This window comes from Aricia agestis, chromosome 17 (assembly GCF_905147365.1).
Source record: "Aricia agestis chromosome 17, ilAriAges1.1, whole genome shotgun sequence".
Classification (NCBI taxonomy): Eukaryota; Metazoa; Arthropoda; class Insecta; order Lepidoptera; family Lycaenidae; genus Aricia; species Aricia agestis.
Window position 1 is genome coordinate 9,381,237 of NC_056422.1, and position 21,011 is coordinate 9,402,247.

At 36.2% G+C, this 21,011-nt stretch overlaps 1 protein-coding gene across 3 annotated transcripts in view; it reads left to right on the forward strand.

The window, feature by feature from the left end:
* Positions 1–21,011, forward strand: part of LOC121735643 (protein gustavus) — a 107,245-nt gene that overhangs the window by 56,263 nt on the left and 29,971 nt on the right. Inside the window, exon 1 of one of the 3 annotated variants that reach the window (XM_042126541.1) lies at positions 20,410–20,599. The exons of the other annotated variants lie outside the window; for them this stretch is intronic. Coding sequence (XP_041982475.1) covers positions 20,553–20,599 — 47 coding nt within the window. The 5' untranslated portion in view covers positions 20,410–20,552. Of the gene's footprint in view, positions 1–20,409; positions 20,600–21,011 lie in introns of those variants that run through there. 3 annotated transcript variants of the gene reach the window in all.

Here is a 21,011-nt window from a genome sequence, read left to right on the forward strand (position 1 = left end):
ATAATATTTGAAACCTCAACACAATAGTTTTGTCTGAAATAGATTTTAGGTAGAAATTATTGTTTTGAAGACAGTTCAAATGTTAAATTAATTATTATTTGTTGTGACTTGTGAAATCCAAGTCTTAGTACTTTGTAACTATTTAGGGATCTGTGATTGTCTATTGTTATAAATTAGTTCATTTTAATTTAGTTGTAACTTGTAAGTTGTAGCCCAGTTTTAAAATAATAAGATACTTAAGTTACACAAGAGTTTACCCGCAACTTCAATGCATCGTATAATATTCGTTTATCGTCCGGGAACCGTACCTTTTGTCGGAATTAAAACTTTACTATGTTTTCCCCGTTCTACATACTAAATCACCAATCACCATTCATCAAAATAATTTCCATTGTGCAGTTTGAGTGTAAAGATACAAACAAACTTAAAAGACCAGGCACACTTTCGAATATTATTCATTAATATTAGAATTACTGAACTAAGACAATATAAATACCAATACAACAATATAACAAAAATTGCTTAATTTATTGTTATGCACTGCACTGTGATTAATATTGGAATAGCCGAAAGCTAAAATGTGGAGCAATATAAATTGTCGGTACATTCGGGCTACAAGTTTGTATTTATTGTTTAGTTTGCGCCGAATTTACGTTGTGGCTTAGCCGGTGTCAAAGGATCAGATAATAATTAATTCATACCGTACGAGTAGGGGGGCCATGTGGACGGAGGATATGCGGATAAAGTCCTTGGAAATGGATATCTCGTTTTGGATGACAAAGATGAATTAATTAAATGTTAACCTACATTTTATTAATATGATCTTTATACTTTACAATAATTAAAATTTAAGGTCTAAGATGATTAATAACATAATATTACATTATATTTTGTTTGACCATCCCATTTATTTTTGTAGTAGGTAGGTATTTAGGTAATTATTAATACTTTTAATTTGTATAAGTTATCTTACTTACACAAATTAAATCTTTTTTAAGACAGGCTCTAGATGTTGCACGAAACTTTGTTGCTCAGAGATTCGTGTATTACCGGGGAATTCTACATTTAATTGTCGATGATAAAAACGTTTATATCCTTTCCCAGAACTCGGATTATCTTAGTAGCAAACAGGCGGACATAATATTTTGCCATTTATAATAATAATAATTTAATTGAAACAATTAAAATTTTTACATCTGTTACAAAATATTTTTACAGGTACAATATATAACACTATATTAATATTTTAAGATCACAGACGCCTTCCTTTCCAGTGTGTTTCTTTGATGTCTGTCTGCACTAGGTAGGTGGTAGGTAGAGCCTGTCCTGCAGGCTTATAATATTCTGTCCTGAAATATCCGGCGAAACCCCTCAGCCTCGTCACCGTACACCGTAGTACGGTGCCGGCGTTTACTCATACGTCGGATTAACGTGCCGAGTCGGGCTCATTATGCTCAGTTGATTTCGCAGCCCCCTAAAGTCGTTACGTTCACGTTAAGACGCTCGCAGGTGTTCCAGTCTCTCTGGAGCTCTTGTGCAGACGACATAGGGTTCACTGTCGCACATCTGCGGACGAACAAAGATCCTCCTTTTTCGAAATCGGTTAAAGAGTTTCTTGAGAAAAAATTAATCCATTTACTTGCGCCTTTGATTGGTCATGTCAATTAACCAATCAACAACGTTATTGAATAGATAAACTCCTGTCAAAAAAACCATAAGCGGGCATTAGTGTGTGTAGTGTAGTGTAGTGTACTGTGTAGTGAATACTGACTAGTGAGTAGTTTTTGACGATGTAGTGTCAATGTGGTCTTATCACATATGTGATTATAGCAGCAACAATCTTAATAGGAACAGAAGTGAAATTATAATATTATTATTTTTGACAGGTAATTTACTACATAATATTTATAATCTTCTTACATTAAAATATATCAAGTTTTTAATAATTACAGTAAGTATAATTATAAATTATTTAGGTCAGAATATTTTATTTTATTTAAACCTTATATCTTTAAAACTTGATGTTATTTATTATATTGAGTACTTATTTACCTTTTAGGTGTAATTAAATAATATATTCAATATAAATAAAATATAGCGTACGTACTCCGTACCGCACGTAGGCCGTCTACGAAAGATTTTGTATCAATAAACACTATATCCAGTACAAAAAACAGAGATGTTATCAGAATACCAAGCGCAAAAAATGCTAAGCTCGGCGCTAGTCGGAATATCATAATATTATTCTACAATAGTTGAGATTATGTAAAAATATACAAGAACATAATAGTTTCAAATACTATACTTATTTACAACTAGATTGCGACGAGTCCATTCCGTAAAAAATTAATCTCAAGTGTCGGTGACTCTTTTCAATGCAAGAAAAGCCCATAAGAGTTTTTTTTTTTTCAAGTTTTAATATTACTTACTAATATAATAAATGCGAAAGTGTGTCTGTCTGTCGGTCGGTCTGCTACCTCTTCATGCCCAAACCGCTGAACAGATTTTGTTGAAATTCGGTACGGAGACACTTTGAGTCCCGGTAAAGGATACAGTTAGGATACTTTTTATCCTAAAAAAATGTACGGTTCCCGCGCGATACACAAATTTTGGCGCAACGGAGTTGCGATCGTCATTTAAGTAGTACGACATACATAATATACTTAAAACTAAAACCTGTGCTAAAACCTATTATATAGCGCCTGCACGTATTATTATAATATTCACACATGACGGACGAGCACTTTTTGAGTAGGCGTCTGTTGAAATGTCGACAGTCGACACGTACCGGTTACAATGTTTGGAAATTTTCATATAAAATTAGGCTTGAAATTTTTAAGCTTCAACCTAAACTAGATGTTCGTTTGCGCAGAAATTCGTTTGTAGCGCTGTGACCCTACATTTTACCGGGATAAAAAGTATCCTATGTCCTTCCCCGGGACTCAAAGTATCTAATAATAATAATATCTATGGACGCTTCACACCACGTCAGTCTGGCCCCGTGGTAAGTACCTGAAGGACTTGTGTTACGGGTACCAGACAACGGAAATATATTTACTACTTTTATACTATACATATATTTAGGATTTTTATTATATTATACACAAATTTAATACACATCCATGACCCAGGAACTTTGAAAACTTTTTGTTCCGTCGGCGGAATTCGAACCCGCGACCTCCGCTTGAGCTACCAACGCGCTCACCACTGAGCCACCGAGGTCGTCATCTCGTACCAAATTTCAGCAAAATCGGTTCAGCGATTTGGGTGTGAAAAGGTAACAGGCGGACATTTTTGCATTGAAATAATATTATGTGAAAGAGTATAATAATATGTTCTATGAATGTATAGAAATAGAATAGAAATAGTTTATTAAATCAAGTTACATAGACTCATTTGTTAGTAAAGGTTTATAAATTATGTTAGTAAAATTATCTTTATAAGTTTTAATAAATAATAATACCTATTTTGACTACATTGTGCATCACCTCTGCTACATACCGTTAGATATGGCACAGCAGTGACGCACATATGGGCAATCGAGTCGACTGGCTATCATAGCAAGAATGCTGTTGGTAAAACCTTAACTGCATGCAGAATTTCACATTTTCTTATCAGGGAAAAGGGCGTCCATACATATTATTGTATTATCTTAATATATATATTTCTTGTGTGCGTGTGTATGTGACTGAACTCCTCCTAAACGACTGGACCAATTTTGATGAAATTTTTTGTGTGTGTTCGTGGAGATTCGAGAATGGTTTAGATTTACAGTTTGGTCTACTGGAAAATGTTTTTTCAATTAATTTCTTATTTATAAGGAGTTGTTGATTTTGGAATGTTTTACATTAGATCCGGCGGACGGCGCTATCATCGCATTCAATATTATTCTATTTCAATTTTAGTTTGTCCTGACAGATGGTGCTACGATTAATTTGAAAAAAATTTTGTTATTCAATTCATGTGCTGATTAAAATATTAAATAAATAACACATAGGCTACAATTTTAACCGACTTTCAAAATGGGGGAGGTGTTATGTTCGTTTTCTTATATTCGACGATTACTCCGCCGTTTGTTAACCGATTTTCAAAATTTTTCTTTTGGTATATAGGGTATCATCCCAATTTGGTATTATATTCAGAAAAGTGGTGATCTGATGAAGGATCCATAAGTAATCGAGGGAACTCCTCAAAACTTATAGGGAAACATATGGTGACTTCGGTTTCGTGAGAAGTATTCTAAGCATATGCTACCAACAAGTAAGATTTTGCACCGAGATATACCTGGTATACCGTGGTTCGGAAGGTGCTGAGAGAGCTCCTGAGTCTTTATAGATACAAGTTTGGGAGTTTCGGCGTTGTTTTAAGAACAGAAAGCATATGCTACTATGCAAATTACATTCTTCATCATCATCATCACTACCATATTATACCATTTCATAGTCTTTTAGATCGAGACTCGAGTTTGTCAAGCGATAATTAAAAAAAATATCTATATCTACCTAATATTATAAACCTGAAGAGTATGTTTGCTTGAACGCGTCAATCTCAGAAACTACAGGTCCGATTTAAAAACTTATCTCAGTGTTAGATAGATCATTTATCGAGTAAGACTCATCATTTATCGAGAACGTTATATTATATTATTACTCTAAGACTAATACGACAGAAGAAACTCAGGAAAATGTGGGAAAAACGGGGGAAATATTTTTTATGGGAAAATGTACCTACGGATTCTGTAAAATTTCTAATTTACGCGGGCGAAGCCGCGCGGGACATCTAGTATTATTATAATTTAATACTATAAATCAATAGGTTTTGTTCTTTACCTGCCAAGATTAAGTTATTATTGTAAATTACTTAATAGTAACAATTAACTTTTCCGCTTATTGCATGATCGCGTTGTAATACTCGACCTTAACCGAATATTGTATGGGACTTGTTTTATGTAGGTCAATTTTGAGTTTTGAGATGTATAAATAAAGATTATTATTTAATTTAACTAGGAAATACCTAAAATAAAAAAAAATAAAAAATTATTGGTTTAAAATTAATTTAATGTGAGAGAAATTAGGGTATGGAATGACTTCTCTTCAAGAATCTAAAATTCTCTCACCTCTTCTTGGAGGTCTGTAAATAATACATTTAATAATTACTCAACTTAAAAATTAAATGTAGAGTTTGAAAGAAAATTGAGTGTATGTTAAAATCTTCATTAAAAACGAAAACTACGAAAACTTAGGAATCACTGAAACTTTTTAATATGTTACTATAAATCTGAAAATATATTTTAAAATAATATAACAATGTAAGATATTTTGTACATAACTCATACAGAGTTATGTCATATACACAGTCACACTAAACGCTACATTTAAAAATATGTATGCTCAAATTATTGTCATTAATTGATCAAAGCAAACACGTTACCAATTGGACTCAATCCGAAAATATTTGAAGCGAATTGGCTGATTTTTTCATTAGCACTAAACAAGCACACGCTTCGTTAGGCGGGTTTATCAAACGACGTAGCGTTCCCCTTTGACCGATGACTGGGCACAATTGTTTTACTGATTTAGACTCCCTGCGACGTGTCAAACGGTCCTTGGACCATCTAGATTCTAGTTTATATGTGACCAGACGACGCCCGCAACTCCGTTGCGCCAAAATTCGTTTGTCGCGCGGGAACCGTACATTTTTTCGGGATAAAAAGTATCCTATGTCCTTTCCCGGGACTAAAAGTATCTCCATACCAAATCTCAGCAAAATTGGTTCAGCGGTTTGGGCGTGAAGAGGTAACAGACAGACACACTTTTACATTTAAATAATATTTGTATGGATGGATAGTTTAATGTTAACAATATAGAAAGATACCTTATTTGTCTGATTTTTTGCCTGTATTTTTCCTTTTTGGACAGCACGTAGCCTCGTACCTATCATAGATAGGAACCCCATGGTTTTTTGGCGTAAAAAATGTCGTTTCGATCGGGGCCCTTATTAGCGTTGCACTATTTTACCCTTTAACTGGTAGCGAGAAGTTTTAAGACCTTCATCATCAAACCAAGTTGGCCAAGTCGCCCTGTAATCCGACCGGATTCGATTGGCCTTTAATGATAAGGTTTTGACGGGCTTTTCGGCCAGAATATGTGTTTTTTACATTCGTAGAAATAGAGAAGTACCAAGTGAGCGGGTGCTTACATCATTTCGTTGGAGGTCTCTGAAAACCCCAAGCGCCTTGGCTGATCTAACTAACACGTCAACGTCGTTCGTAATACGGATTGGCCTTAACATTATAACAATTGTGTGAATATTTTTAAGTACTTGATACATGATTTATTATACCTTGTCTTTGACAAATTGATCGGATCTAAGCACCTTTGTTATAACTAAGCGGAAAGGCACGTTTACAAACTGAAACTATGCAATTTTGCGTTATTTCGCACGTGACCACAATACACACTACAACAAACGTGATTTTTTTGTCATTTTTGCTCTATATCAATAGTGACAACAGATAGGTACATTATTATTTCTCAAAGTCCTTAGTTATATGTGTACTTTAATATTTAATAATAATATTAAAATAAAATAAAAAATTAAGGGGGGTCCCATACAAAAAACACAATTTTTGGCCTAATTTTGCTCTCTAATAATAGTACGGAACCCTTCGTGCGTGAGTCCGACTCGCACTTGGCCGATTATTCTTAAATTCGGGGATTGTTTCTAATTTATTTTTTTTTAATTTATCGGTTTTTAACTTTTCATACACATGTAATAAATATATCAGTTCAACAGGGTCGTTGATTTTTCATTTAAATTTTAAACACTAGTACAATGAATAGATACATTTTTTAAAAAGCCTAAAGACAAATTGACAAAAAAATAGTTAAAAACCGGCCAAGTGCGTGTCGGGCCACGTGCAATATAGGGTACCGTGGTACCGCTAGTTTTTGATAATTTTTGTATGGTCAAGAATGTACAATGTACATTTATAACGTGTTTTACACTAATAACAACACCATCTCAGTTACGTTCAAAGGAAATTGTACGAAAAGTTCCTTTATACTCCTCCGAATACATTTTTTTTAGTTGAGTTGATCTACTCAATAATTTATGAGGTCTTCTTTGCCGTGATAGTTTTTCTTTTAAATTCAGCATATTTCCTACTCCTCTGAATTTTTTCTCATTTCCAGAAGCAATCGTTTAGCTGGTAGATGAGGGGGACACTGGACTCTGACGTTTTTTTCCACTTTAAAACTTCATATTTCACAAATGGCTCGCTAAATCGAAAAATGATCTATGAATACTCGTAATATTTTCAAAAAACCTATCCAATGACACTGCACACGGTGGGGTGGACGCGAAAAAAAATATCATCCCTGCTTGATGTGTAGGAGGGTACCATAAAAATATTTTTTAAAGATTTTTTATACCATTATGTCGGCATTATTAATTTGTACATTTATGCCAAATTACGGCTTTGTAGGCCCTATAGTCTCTGAGCAAAGTCGCGGACGGACGCACGGACGGACAGACAGACGGACGGAAACTATAAGGGTTCCTTGTTGACTACGGAACCCTAAAACGCCTCAAAAATGGCCATTAAGTACTGATATTATGGATGTTTCTGTAAGCTGTGATTTAGCTAACAACATCGTTACAAGCATAGAAGATACTACATAATATTAGTTTTTTGACCGCCCGCTGCCTAATGGCCTTGTTTGTTTGGTTCCTCTTCCTAGTGAGTTGTGTGGTGTGTACACAACGCGAGCGCTTCCGTTGACCGACCGAGATGTTTTGATGAATTTTGATAAGGTTTATACAGAATTTAATGGTCAATAAAGTTATGAATTGAAACATGTTTGGCAAATAATAAAGGGTACACTTGATATTACTAGGCCTTAAGTCGCATTCGATAATTTCGACAGTGAAGATAGTAATCAAATTTGTATGCGATTAGATGTATTTAACCCCTATATTATAAAGATGAAAAAGAAAGAAGACGTGACAAACTAAAAATGTAGGCTGATAGGATATTTATATCAGGCGCTAAGTGGATACTGGTGAAATAACTGAACGGACCGTTAGTGGGATTCAGCAAAAGCTCTAATTTCGCTAAAAAGAGCATTCCTCCCTGTTACGGTTTTCGCCATTCGCTAATGCGGTCTTCGCGTGCTTTCCACAGATAACGATCACTGATTAACTAAATTTGAAACCTAAGGGTTCTTATTTCGCTTCGATAATGCGATTTTTAATTTACTTTTGATCTACTGCGGTCTGCGGGGCACATTTAGCAATTCCTCTCAATCAATTCAGCAAAGGAATTGTCAAAACTGACAAATGTCAAATTAGTACGAATGACTAGACATGAATTGCAAGCAGACTTGCATTTTGCGCTTTTAAAAAATGAATCTTATGATTCATAATATGATTCCCCAAAGCGACCATTTCAGCCCGCTGTAGATACCGATTCTGTTTATTTTCATCCAATTATCTTCGATTACATTTTTTTTGTTTAATGAAATAAGGGGGCAAATGAGCAAACGGGTCACCTGATGGAAAGCAACTTCCGTCGCCCATGGACACTCGCAGCATCAGAAGAGCTGCAGGTGCATTGCCGGCCTTTTAAGAGGGAATAGGATAATAGGGGAGGGTAGGGAAGGGAATAGGGGAGGGGATTGGGCCTCCGGTAAACTCACTCACTCGGCGAAACACAGCGCAAGCGCTGTTTCACGCCGGTTTTCTGTGAGAACGTGGTATTTCTCCGGTCGAGCCGGCCCATTCGTGCCGAAGCATGGCTCTCCTACGTACAAAAATTTAACGTATTTCGATGCAATCTCGGTGTAATAACTAGAAAATTAAATTTTATTTTTGACTAGATAACGCCCGTAACTCTGTTGCGTCAAAATTTTGTTTATCACGGGGAACCGTACATTTTCCCGGGAGTCAAAATTACTCCATACCAAATTTCAGCAAAATTGGTTTAGCGGTTTGGGCGTGAAGAGGTAAGAGACAGACAGACATAAGGGCAGATTTTGCATTTGTAATTTTAGTATGAATGGAAGTGTTAATGTTAGATTAAAATATAAAACATCAAATAGGATAACTATGGCCTTAAATTATATGAAACCATTCTCAAGTCGACAAAAGAATATTTGTCGTACCGACATGTTTCAATAGAATCACTTGTGTGAGGTTTCGGTCACAACTCACATGACAGGTCGTTTCCCGCCTCGCCTGTTGAATCTAGGTTACTTTGTGTCATTTCCTTATAATATTGAACCATGTCCTATTAGTAAATAAAATTGTTATATCTCAGGAATTGATTCATAGGCAGTTTGTGGACTTAAATTATTATAATAATTTATAACAGTAACATTGATTTGATATACGACTAACAATAACGTAAATAAGTCACACCTGTCTATGGATTAATTTCTCTAATGGTAGAAAATATTATGAAGGAAAAGCCTATCCCCAAACTAAACATTGCTATGTTCCTACTAATATTATACCTTAGATCAGTGTTCACCAAATGGCGGACCGCGGTCCGCATCTGGACCGCCGACCCATTGTGTGTGGAGTTGTGGACCGAGCACGTTCGAATTTGATCTTCCTTCATCTTAGGACTTCAACATCTTCAGGATTTAATGTCAATTGATCTATAGCTTGCACCAATATTTCACTCCAAACTTCAGAGATCTCTCTGAAGTTCTGAGAGATAATTAGCTACAAAAAATGGTTAGGTACTTTTCTCATTTATATCTAAAAATACCTTTAATTCTGTAATTAAGTACCTTTATTTAATATTTTTCTTAATTTCCGTAATTACCTTTATTTAATATTTTTTTATATAAAATGTGTGGACCGCGAAGGTCATTTCATGTCTTAAAAGTTAAAACGGACCCTGAGTGAAACTAATTGGTGACCCCTGCCTTAGGTAGATAAGTACACAAAAATTTCCAGGTCAAGGATTTCAAAACTTCGAACGAATAACCTTTATAAATTTATAGACGAAGTATCAAATAGTTCCTAGATTCTAGACATTTCATTTCACATCGAATATTTGTGTAAGTAATTCAAGCGCCTATCGGTAATCAAATGGGTCGGAAATCGGAATGGTACCCTTTAGTAGGTCGTGATAGCAATATTTATCAGACGCGACCCGGCATATAGATAGACTGTGACGCAAATGTCCGTTTTCACTAAAGAATTTAGATGTGTCTAGAAATTTATTCTTACATCAGCATCGCTTATCTGAAAGCCCATTTATAGAAGGCTGACCTTTCGGGTCAGACTGATCGCAGACCGACCTGCCCCCCTAGACAAGTGGCAAAACGCTAACGCTACAAATTGTATGCGATTTGACATAAGTCATCGTTTCGCTAGCGAATACTAATGTCAAATCCATACATTTTGTAGCGTTAGCGCTAGCGTTAGCGTTTTGCCACTTGTCTAGGGGGGCTGACCGGACTCGAGCATACACGAGATGCACAAAACAAGTCGGGTTGGCCTGCGATCAGCTCGAATACAACGATCGGTCTTCCCGTATGCCACCTAAGCTACGATAACCGAGTGCATTTTTGTCACAATTTCCTTTAAATGTTCACGGTGGTTTGACAAAATCATTCAAGTTGAGAATAATTAAAGCCCATTATATTGCATTTCTTACAGAACATGTATGTATCAAATGTTACATATGGGCGACTAACCTAATTTATATCTTCTCATAGGCAAGTAGGAACATAGAAATACGGTAGATTTCAAGAAGAAGTAAGAACTTTCTTAGTAGTTTTTTTTCATTCAGGGCTTTTGTTTCTTATTATCAATCTAAAGTTGAATGCCAATGTTTGAGATTTTGGTGCATATTGTGAGTCACGAACTACCAAACTTTTCTAGAGAGATGAGATGAGTGATGTGATGAGTGATTTCTGTTGATATAAATCGGATCGCAAAATCTTTCTACGGAATTGGAGCATTGCTTGAATAGTTCCTTATCATGTGACATAATATCATATATGTGCCATTCCTGTACTGAATATCTTCTTCTTTATAAGCAACAATGAATTTTAAATTTTGTTAGTTTCGATATACTTAACTCAAGAACGAGCGATTTACGAGAACGGTTAATTTTAGTCTTAAATTTTCGCGAAAGTCCAAAACACACACAGGTTTACACAGGTTGTTAGGTTTAACACCGTTATCCTGAAAATCATCAAATAAGCCCGTCAAAATGAACAACTTTTTCTATGAGAACAATGCTGGGAACTCAAAATACAAATCGCCCAGATCGGCAATTTGTATGGGTATGAAGACGGATTTTTTTGAGTTCACATTATTGTTATCATAAAAAAGTTATTCATTTTGATGGTTTTAAGGATAACGGTGGTAAACCTAACACCCTGTAATTTGAGTGAAATAATATAAATTTCACCGAGTCATCTTCATCCTACTAATATTATAAAGGCGAAAGCTTGTTTGGATGTATGGATGTATAGATGTATGGATTTGTGGATGTATGGATGTATAGATGTATGGATGTGTGGATGTATGGATGTTGAACACTAATAAAACAATATTTGCGTGCACTTTTTCCACTATATTAAGAAATTATTAACAAATTACACGACCGGTTTCGAAATTAATCATCTTCAGGTGGTTAATTTCGAAACCGGTCGTGTAATTTGTTAATAATTTCTTAATATAGTGGAAAAAGTGCACGCAAATATTGTTTTATTAGTGTTCAACATGCATTTCCACCAAGAACCAACGGTACAATCAATTACATGTATGGATGTTTGTTATTATTTCACGCAAAAACAACTGAACGGATTTTAATGAAACTTTACAATAATATAGCTTATACATCAGAATAACACATAGGCTACAATTTTAACCGACTTTCAAAATGGGGGAGGTGTTATGTTTGTTTTCTTATGTTCAACGATTACTCCGCCGTTTGTTAACCGATTTTCAAAATTTTCTTTTGGTATATAGGGTATCATCCCAATTTGGTATTATATTCACAAAAGTGGTGATCTGATGAAAGATCCATAAGTAATCGAGGGAACTCCTCAAAATTTATGGGGAAACATGTGGTGACTTCGGTTTCGTGAGAAGTATTCTAAGCATATGCTACAAACAACTAAGATTTTGCACCTAGGTATACCTGGTATACCGTGGTTCGGAAGGTGCTGAGAGAACTCCTGATTCTTTATAGATACAAGTTTGGGAGTTTCGGCGTTGTTTTAAGAACGGAAAGCATATGCTACTATGCAAATTACATTCATCATCATCATCATCACTACCATAACATTACTTATACCATGCATCGTCCCATGATTATGAGCCTTTTCATAGTCTTTTAGATCGAGGCTCGAGTTTGTCAAGCGATAATTTAAAAAAATCTATACTTAATATTATAAACCTGAAGAGTATGTTTGCTTGAATGCGCTAATCTCAGGAACTACAGGTCCGATTTAAAAACTTATTTCAGTGTTAGATATCTCATTTATCGAGTAAGGCTATAATAGGCTATATTGTATTATCACGCTAAGACTAATACGACCGAAGAAACTCAGGAAAATGTGGTAAAAACGAGGAAAATATTAGAAAAGGTTTATCTCACGAACTACTGGAGCAATTTTTCTAGCAATATTTGGCACTTATATAGAGTAGACCACGTGAAAGGGGTATTTATAGCTATTTTTATTCGAAAATGTACGGGTTCTGTGAAATTCCTATTTTACGCGGGCGAAGCCGCGCGGGACATCTAGTCTAATATACAAATAAGTTTGTGTAAACTGTAAAGGCACCTTTTTATATTATAACTAGATGATTCCCGCAACTCCGTTGTGCCAAAATTAGTTTATCGCGCAGGAACCGTACATTTTTCCAGGATTAAAACTATCCTATATCCTTTCCCGGGACTCCAACTATCTCCATGCCAAATTTCAGCAAAATCGGTTCAGTGGTTAGAGCGTGAAGAGGTAACAGACAGACAGACACACTTTCGCATTTATAATATTAGTATGGATAGCACGTAGGCATTATACCTGCGTTGAAATTGTATTTTTTTTTACTAAATAAGCTCATTTGTAAATTTTTCGTTCTCGCCCACATTCGCTAGATTCGCTGACAAGCACACAGGCCGTTCCATTAGCGACAAACATTCTCGTTTAGGACAACAGAATCGCATAAATACGGACCGAATGGAGGCGAAAATGTTGGATATTTTCTTTTCAGGCGAGAGTATAATTAGGTCAGCGTACGACGGGCTCTCTCGAAGCCGGGATATCTTGAGGCGGTAATCTTAGCTCCCTCACCGTCCCTCTTGTATTAAGTAGGTATCTTGTAATGCCTGTGTATTTCGCTCCGATGGTGTCTTCACTTTGTCGAATAATGGTACTTGTAACTGCGTTTGAAAATATTTTTAGATTGACTTCGGATACCGTGTTGTCAAATGACAGTTTGCGAATTTTTAGGGTTTAATAATCTCTATTACCAAAATTACGAAAATCCAATAATTATTATTTATTGTGTATCTCAGTAGAGATAAGTTGCTTATTAGGAAACTAGCTTTTATTAATAACTAGCTGTCTCGGTGAACTTCGTGTCACTTAAAAACCTTCCCTGGACTTCTACGAATATTTTAAGACTAAAATTAGCCCAATCCGTTCAGCCGTTCTCGAGTTTTGCGCTTAGCAACACATTCAGCGACTCATTTTTATATTATAGATATTTAATGTTATTGTATGTCATCTGCACTTTTGCTACAGCAAAAAGATGCTGAGCAATCGAAAATTGATGGAAACAAAAGCGATGACGCATTTACTTCAGATAACTAGCGCGGCTTTACCGTAGCTGTAGGATATTCCCCGTCTACCGATACTCTATCCATCATCACGGGAAGATCGATAGCCGACTGTCAAACATGTCGGCCCCGATTCCAATTTTCTCAGGTTTTATTATAGATGGCTCAGAAAAACTTTGGTGCTAATTCTAGCTTGTGTCTGGCAAGTTATAGTCTGTCAAGAAAGTGAAGAAATTAAAAAGTGGCAACATCGTAGTGTCATCCCTTTCAAATCAATCTAATACGAGATTTATACTCGCGCCTCGTGGCTCGGCTCGCGTCTCGCAGCTCGCGTCGAAGCGCGAGTGTAAACACAAAGCTCGCGTCCCCCTCGAGCTCCTTTGGAAATCGCTGCCGACGCGAGCCCTGCGAGCCACGAGCCGCGCCGCGAGACGAGCCGCGAGCTCGAGTTTACACTCAGGGCTCGCGGCGCGTCTCGCGGCTCGCCTCGTGGCTCGCGCGCGAGTGTCAATCGAGTATAAGGAAAAAAAGGTGACACTACCATGTTGCCACTTTTTAATTTCTTCACTTTCTTGACAGACTATATACACTTTCAAGAGAATGGGTGTCTTAGGGGCTGTTTCACCACTAATTAGTAATTACATACTCCATCTGTCAAATAATAGTTAATAGTTGTGGATAACTTATCGGACACCCATCAGTAAGTGGTGAAACACCCCTTAATTGAGTAAATAGTATGTCACAGGCCTGAACATTTAAACACGTTTAAGTAGGTGTAATTTGTGATGATATGCTAAGTAATTGAGGCGTAACATTACTCACATACACTAAATATAAAGTGGATTGTCTGGGCTTTATAGCTCTGAAAGTGCTGATTCAGATTTACAGTTTACTTTCATTTTAATTGGTGTTTGTAAACGTTGGTTTGTAGCTGGAGGTTCTGTTATTAAGTTGCCGTTTTATTTCACCAAACGTAAAACAAGATTCAGTTTTAATAACCCACAAAGGAAAATCAATACTATCTTGTCCTGGAGCGCTCTCCGCTTTACATTCTTATTTTATATCCTCTAATTCCTTTGGATTCATGATATTCTTTGTTAGTATTGTTCGTATTTTAATTTTCTTAATTTGGAAATACGAAACAGTAATTGTTGTTAAATTGTTAAATTAATTATTTATTTATTGATTCACCAACGGAACCACATTTACTATTATACAGTGTGTAACAAAAATAAGTGATAATACTTTAGGGTGTGTACGTGTCCCTTGTAGAGAGTATACTGTGAAAGTAGCAGCGCTGAAAGACCAACATTTTTTTTCTCTTTTGTATGGAGAAACTCATGACGCTCGGGCCCTTGCCCATACAAAAGTGAAAAAAAAAATACGTATTTCAGCGCTGCTACTTTCACAGTGAACTCTCTACAAGAAACATGTACACACCCTAAAGTATTATCACTTATTTTTGTTACACACTGTATAAAAATAATGCGGACAAAGTTTTGCGAAGTATGTATGATGAGTATGTATGATGCAGTATAGTACGGTATATTCTCACTGCTCTATATCGCTATTTGTTGTTAGTAATAGCCTCTACGTGCCTAAAGCATCTCGCCCGATGTACGCAATAAGGAAAATATGACAACACTCGTTTATAGTTAATTGGAGTGTCGTAAAAATGAGTACACTTCCACCAATAACTGGGCTGGCGCTGGCCCTTTTAGGCGTAATAAAATTGTCCTACGCTTCGCTCTGTGTGCCGAAATGCTAAAACTGAACCTGAAATTCTGGACAATGTAGATAAAGAATACAAAAAACCTATTTTACGATCGTAATAATTATTCTGTATGCCTGCCAAAAAATCAACGATTCAACATCCAGGTCTAGTTTAAAACACTTTTACAAGTTACAACCTATACTTTGAGTACGATTCACGAGGATTCAATGCAATGAAGCGTTGTTACATCGCAGGATAGAAATTGATGAGCAGCCATTGTATATAATAAATTAAATTACGTAGAAAGCAAACGGGTCAAACTAAATGTAAAGGGAGAGGAAAAACTTGCAGTCGTTTTGTGGATCCGATGAGAATAATTCTCGTCCTGCTCCGGCTTATATCCGCTATTTTTAGGGTTATCACTTTAGGATATTTCGATATAGGAGAGTATTTTTAAGACGTGCAACATATTTTCAATTTACAACTACGCGACGATTCATACCTACTGCATCTTATCCACTAGCCGGTTATTGTGGTTAACACATTTTGTTCTGCCTTTTTACATGTATAAGTATCAACATAATATTATGTCATTTAATTTAATTCAACTATAAATAAAATAGACGCTTTATAAAGCGTTTGTCCTAAGTTCGTCCCTAGGGAAATAAAAATTCTCTCACGACTACAATCAACCGTTGAGAAATTATTCAGGAAAAAGATTCCTTTTGGAATTTGGTGACCCTGCACGCGACGAAATAACTAGAAAGTAAACGGAAAATGTTCAGGATACTTGTACTATTACGCGCCATTTACATAACCAAGCTACTGTGACGGGACGATTCGCTTTTGTGACTCATGCAAATGAGCTTGAAAAGTTTAAAGAACAAACAATGGGATGAGGGTGAAACATTTGGACAAAGGGATTTTTACAATTGTCAAAAAGTGTATTGTTCCACGTAAAATGTATATGAAATTGAAAAGTAGAGGAGGGAATCATTGAAATACACATTTGTTAGCCCTTATTATGGCAGGGCTAATATTGGCGAAATCCATACTTGGGCCTGTTTCACCACTTTCTGATAAAGTGCCTAATAGGCTATTCACAACTTTTTTGACAGATTCTCCATACGTCATCTGTCAAGTTAAGTGATGGACAGCCTTATCAGGAAGTGGTGAAACAAGCCCTTAATGTTATAAATGCAAAAGTGAGTCCGTCTGTCTGATACCTCTTCACGCCCAAACCGCTGAACCGATTTTCCTGAAATTTGGTATGGAGATACTTTGAGTCCCGGGCAAGGACATAGAATACTTTCTCGTCAAGAGAAACGAATTGTAGAGCAACATAAGAAAGAAAGAACTTGTAGAGAAAGTACTTAAGAGGATACACCAGGGGCTAGAGAAATGAAAAAAAAGTACGTGTAATATCTATAGCTGTCTCCCTTACCTCAAGCCTATACCGCAGAACGCGATAGAGACAACTGCAGAAAATCAACGATTCGTTGTCCCTAGATAATCTAGCCAAATCTGTATTCTGGATGTTTGAACACAGCGGAAAATCTGGCCATTTTTTGGGTTTTTGAACGTTCATATCTTATTTAATAACTTAATTATGAAAAAAAGAAGACATAGGGACATTGTATTAGTGGCCGTAGATATTCAGGAAAAAAATATAACTCTACTAGCATTATCCAGGGAGGAAACAGGGGACATCGTTTGTATGGAAAAAAGGGCGGTGTGGACTCTTAATAATTTTGAAGATAATTAGTCAACAAAGATTTGCAAAAGTGGGTGATAAAATAATTATACATGTTAATAATATTTTTACATTATTTATGAGATATTTAAAGTTTATTTAAATTAAACTAGTGTTGGGATAACGAAACCTTTAATTATTTTTACATAAAGATTAACATAATGTGATGCCCTTGCTGATGGCCGACTTTGGATAATTCATTTTCTTGTTATGTTATGCTTTAAAGTTTAAAGAGATATATTTTTAAGTTGGTTTACCTTATGAGATCAAAATTAATAATTATTATGTTTCTTTGTTTGCAAAAGTCTTTGACCCCTTTTGGTCTCATTGTTAATTATTAAATATTGTTTGTTACAGGTAATTATTGGTTAACAGTTTGTATTTCAAGAAATATAAATGCAGCCAAAGTGTGGTTTAAAATTCTTATGGACTGATATTCGTGGTGTTAGTAAGTATTTAACAAGTTACTTTTTCTGTAACCATTCACATTTTATGTATATTTTAAATGTAGTTTTATGAAATAATATCTATTGAAAATTGTGGATTTACGTAACGAAACTTCCACCTAACTTAGTAGTCGAAGCTTCAAAACTTATATTTGAAATAGAACATGCCAGCGACAAATTGTAAAGAAAACTGTGGTTAAACTAATAATCAAAAATAACATAGCTTTATAACAACAAAGTAGAAATATCAAATAAGACAAAGTTGTTATGATGCGTTCAATATCTAGCAGGAGTACATAGAAGTATGAATATTGAATACAAAATAACAAAAGTGGCTTTATTGATTGTTAGTGTGAAAGTCTGGGAGACGTATATTTTTAACTATATCTTTGCTCTCTGCAGACAAACGACATTGACAAAGTCAAGTGCACAAAGCTGAATAGAGCCAGACCTATTCACTCCCAGCTTTCTGACATACCGAAAAATGAAAGGAAAAAGTGTATTCGTTTAGTTACTTTGTAGTATGTAGCCTTACCTTGTAGTAATGTGGCAAAAAACTTGGGGGTATACTTCGACTCCACTTTAAAATGGTCACATCACATTTCTGAAACCAGTCGAAAGTTTTTTGCGGCGGTGGGCTCACTAAATCGCTTGAAAAATTTACTCCCTGTAAAGACTAAAATCGAGCTTGCGCAGACTTTACTTCTACCTATCCTCGACTATGCAGATGTTTGTTTAATAGATCTCAACGAAGCACAACTCAATAAACTCGAAAGATTACAAAACATCTGCATCAGATTCGTATATGGACTGCGCAAGTTCGACCACGTCACTGAATTTCGCCAGAAACTCGGGTGGCTGCCCATCAGACTCCGCCGGGAGGAGCATGTCCTGGTCCTATTATATAATATCCTTAATGATCCCCGCTCTCCCCCCTACCTTAAGGATCGCTTTCAGTATCGTAGTGCAGACCATAAGCGTGTGTTACGATCTGTTCATAATAATAAACTATTAGCACCTTTTACAAAGTCGGGATATTTTGCGGATTCTTTCGCCGTGAAGGCCACTTACTTGTGGAATGATCTGCCACTAGAGATTCGCGAGTCGCAGTCACTAGCTTCTTTTAAATCAAAGCTACATATCCATCTGAGGAGTAAGGTCTCTTGCTAGTAATTGCTGATATTAACTGTTTGTTTAATTTTATAATGGGTATAAATGTCTTTATTTATTTAGAATATTATATAATAAGTATGTAATATTACAAGTAGAATGTAAGTCTATAAAAAATATATTTATTTTAACAATCATTACATTACTTATAGTGTTTTTGCTCAGTTTGATATCCAATTGTAAACTATATTTATTTAATATTCTTGTCTTTTTTATTTTTTATTTTTTTTTATCAATTTAGCTGACGTATTCTTTACCCCGCATACCTACTACTTTTAGTTTAAATTTTCCTCTCTCGTAGGGTTGCCTGGAAGAGATCGCTCATAGCGATAAGGCCGCCCTTGCCCACATTTATGTTTTTTTGTTATATTTAGTTTTAGTAACATTATTGTATTATTTAGTTAATGTGAGCAATAAAGAATCTATCTATCTATCTATCTATCTACTTTCCAAAGTGAAAATTATCCTATAGCTGAAAGCTTTACTGACAAAATTTGGCTATGTTTCACTGGATGAAAGGCCGACGTCAGATCCTTTATAGGAATTAAAAGAAAGTAGCGTGTAAGTTTCCAATTTTAACAGCATGCAATTTATCGAGTGCCTCGCCTCACATTCAACTGTGTTGTATGGCATCATACGTTTGTTTGTTAATTAATTTTCTTACTCTCGTGAAAGTTGGGCGGACCTTTGTGAGTGATTCACGTTTCAACAAACAATAACTCTTATGTAAATTCAAAATTTACAAAGCAATACTCATGTTAAGATTTCATGCATGTACGATTTCTTATTTACATCATCATTCTTTATAATCTTAGTTATTTCGTATTTAAGTCCTTTGTCTACAATAACAAGTAATTATTACATTGTGGCATCATCTAAATCGTATTAATCATCTATAAAGTCTACAGTGTCCTTATGGATGTAATCTTGAAAGGCCAGATTCTACAGATGACTAATTTTAATAGTATTAGTTGCCACGTTAATCTGACCTTTTATTTTAATTCACATTGTTTTTGAATACCACAAAAACATTCAAATATACCTTTACTACAATCTCGACCATCACGGAAACATTTTGCATTCTTTTAAGTTTAATCTGAACGTAGACTTCTTTGATATAAACTACCTAAGTTGTTTTATAACATTAACTATTATAACTAGTTCCAACTTCTTCTGGGAATTACGTTGTGTAGTGTTCATGCTTCTCTTCATCCCGTTTAATCTCATTGTACTTTAAAGTAAAATCGGTTTCCTCCCCTAATTCCATGTGCAATTCCCTTTTCAAACTACATAATATTCGTTTTCGTCATATCTTATTAGTACGGATTGGAGCGTGTCAGCTGTGTTATGGTCCGCATTATCTATTGTTTGGTCGTGACGTCACAGTGGCGTCTAATTCATCTCCCCTGGCGCGGGGCGGGGCGGTCGTGTCGTCAGTCGTGCATCGTAACCGGCTGGTCGTGTGCCGCGATGCGCACCTCCGCTCCGCCGCGGCCCGCGCGCGGAACCGCTGGCCGGGGCAGGTAGCGCGGCCCTCGCTCAGTGCGCGCGCTCTGTCGCGCCCGGTGGTAGTGTCAGAGGTGCGCGAACGCACGCGCGCGACCGGGATGGTGTTTACTCCCCGTTGGTGAAGTGCAGTGGTATCAATCGACAGACATGTCCTGTGAAAGGCGAACAAAGACCGCGCGATTCCTCGACCTGCGGTGAGTTCGCCGCTCCGCCGGTCCTTTGTTGAATCCCCGACGACATGTGGCCGTCTTTTTTTGACACCACCTGTCGAGCGGATTCGAGTGGTCGACCGGCGATAGTGCGAATCGTAGACGAAGGCACGGTGGATGTATAAATTGCAGTGGCTATTATATTTAGAAATGCTCGAGGAAACAACTAGTATAGCAATTATTTCCAAGGATTTCACACAGGTAGTTTTAGTTTCTAGTCGAGTACGGTGAGGTCTGAAGTACAAAGCTATTAGATGCGAGTTGAGACCTTGACGGACGTCGTTTTAGCCGCGCACAGTCATGGCGTGGAGGTAACAGTATGCGACACCATAACACAAGTGATTGTGAATTCCGGAGTGACGTAAATATCTGTCAGAATTCATACTTCAATAGGAAC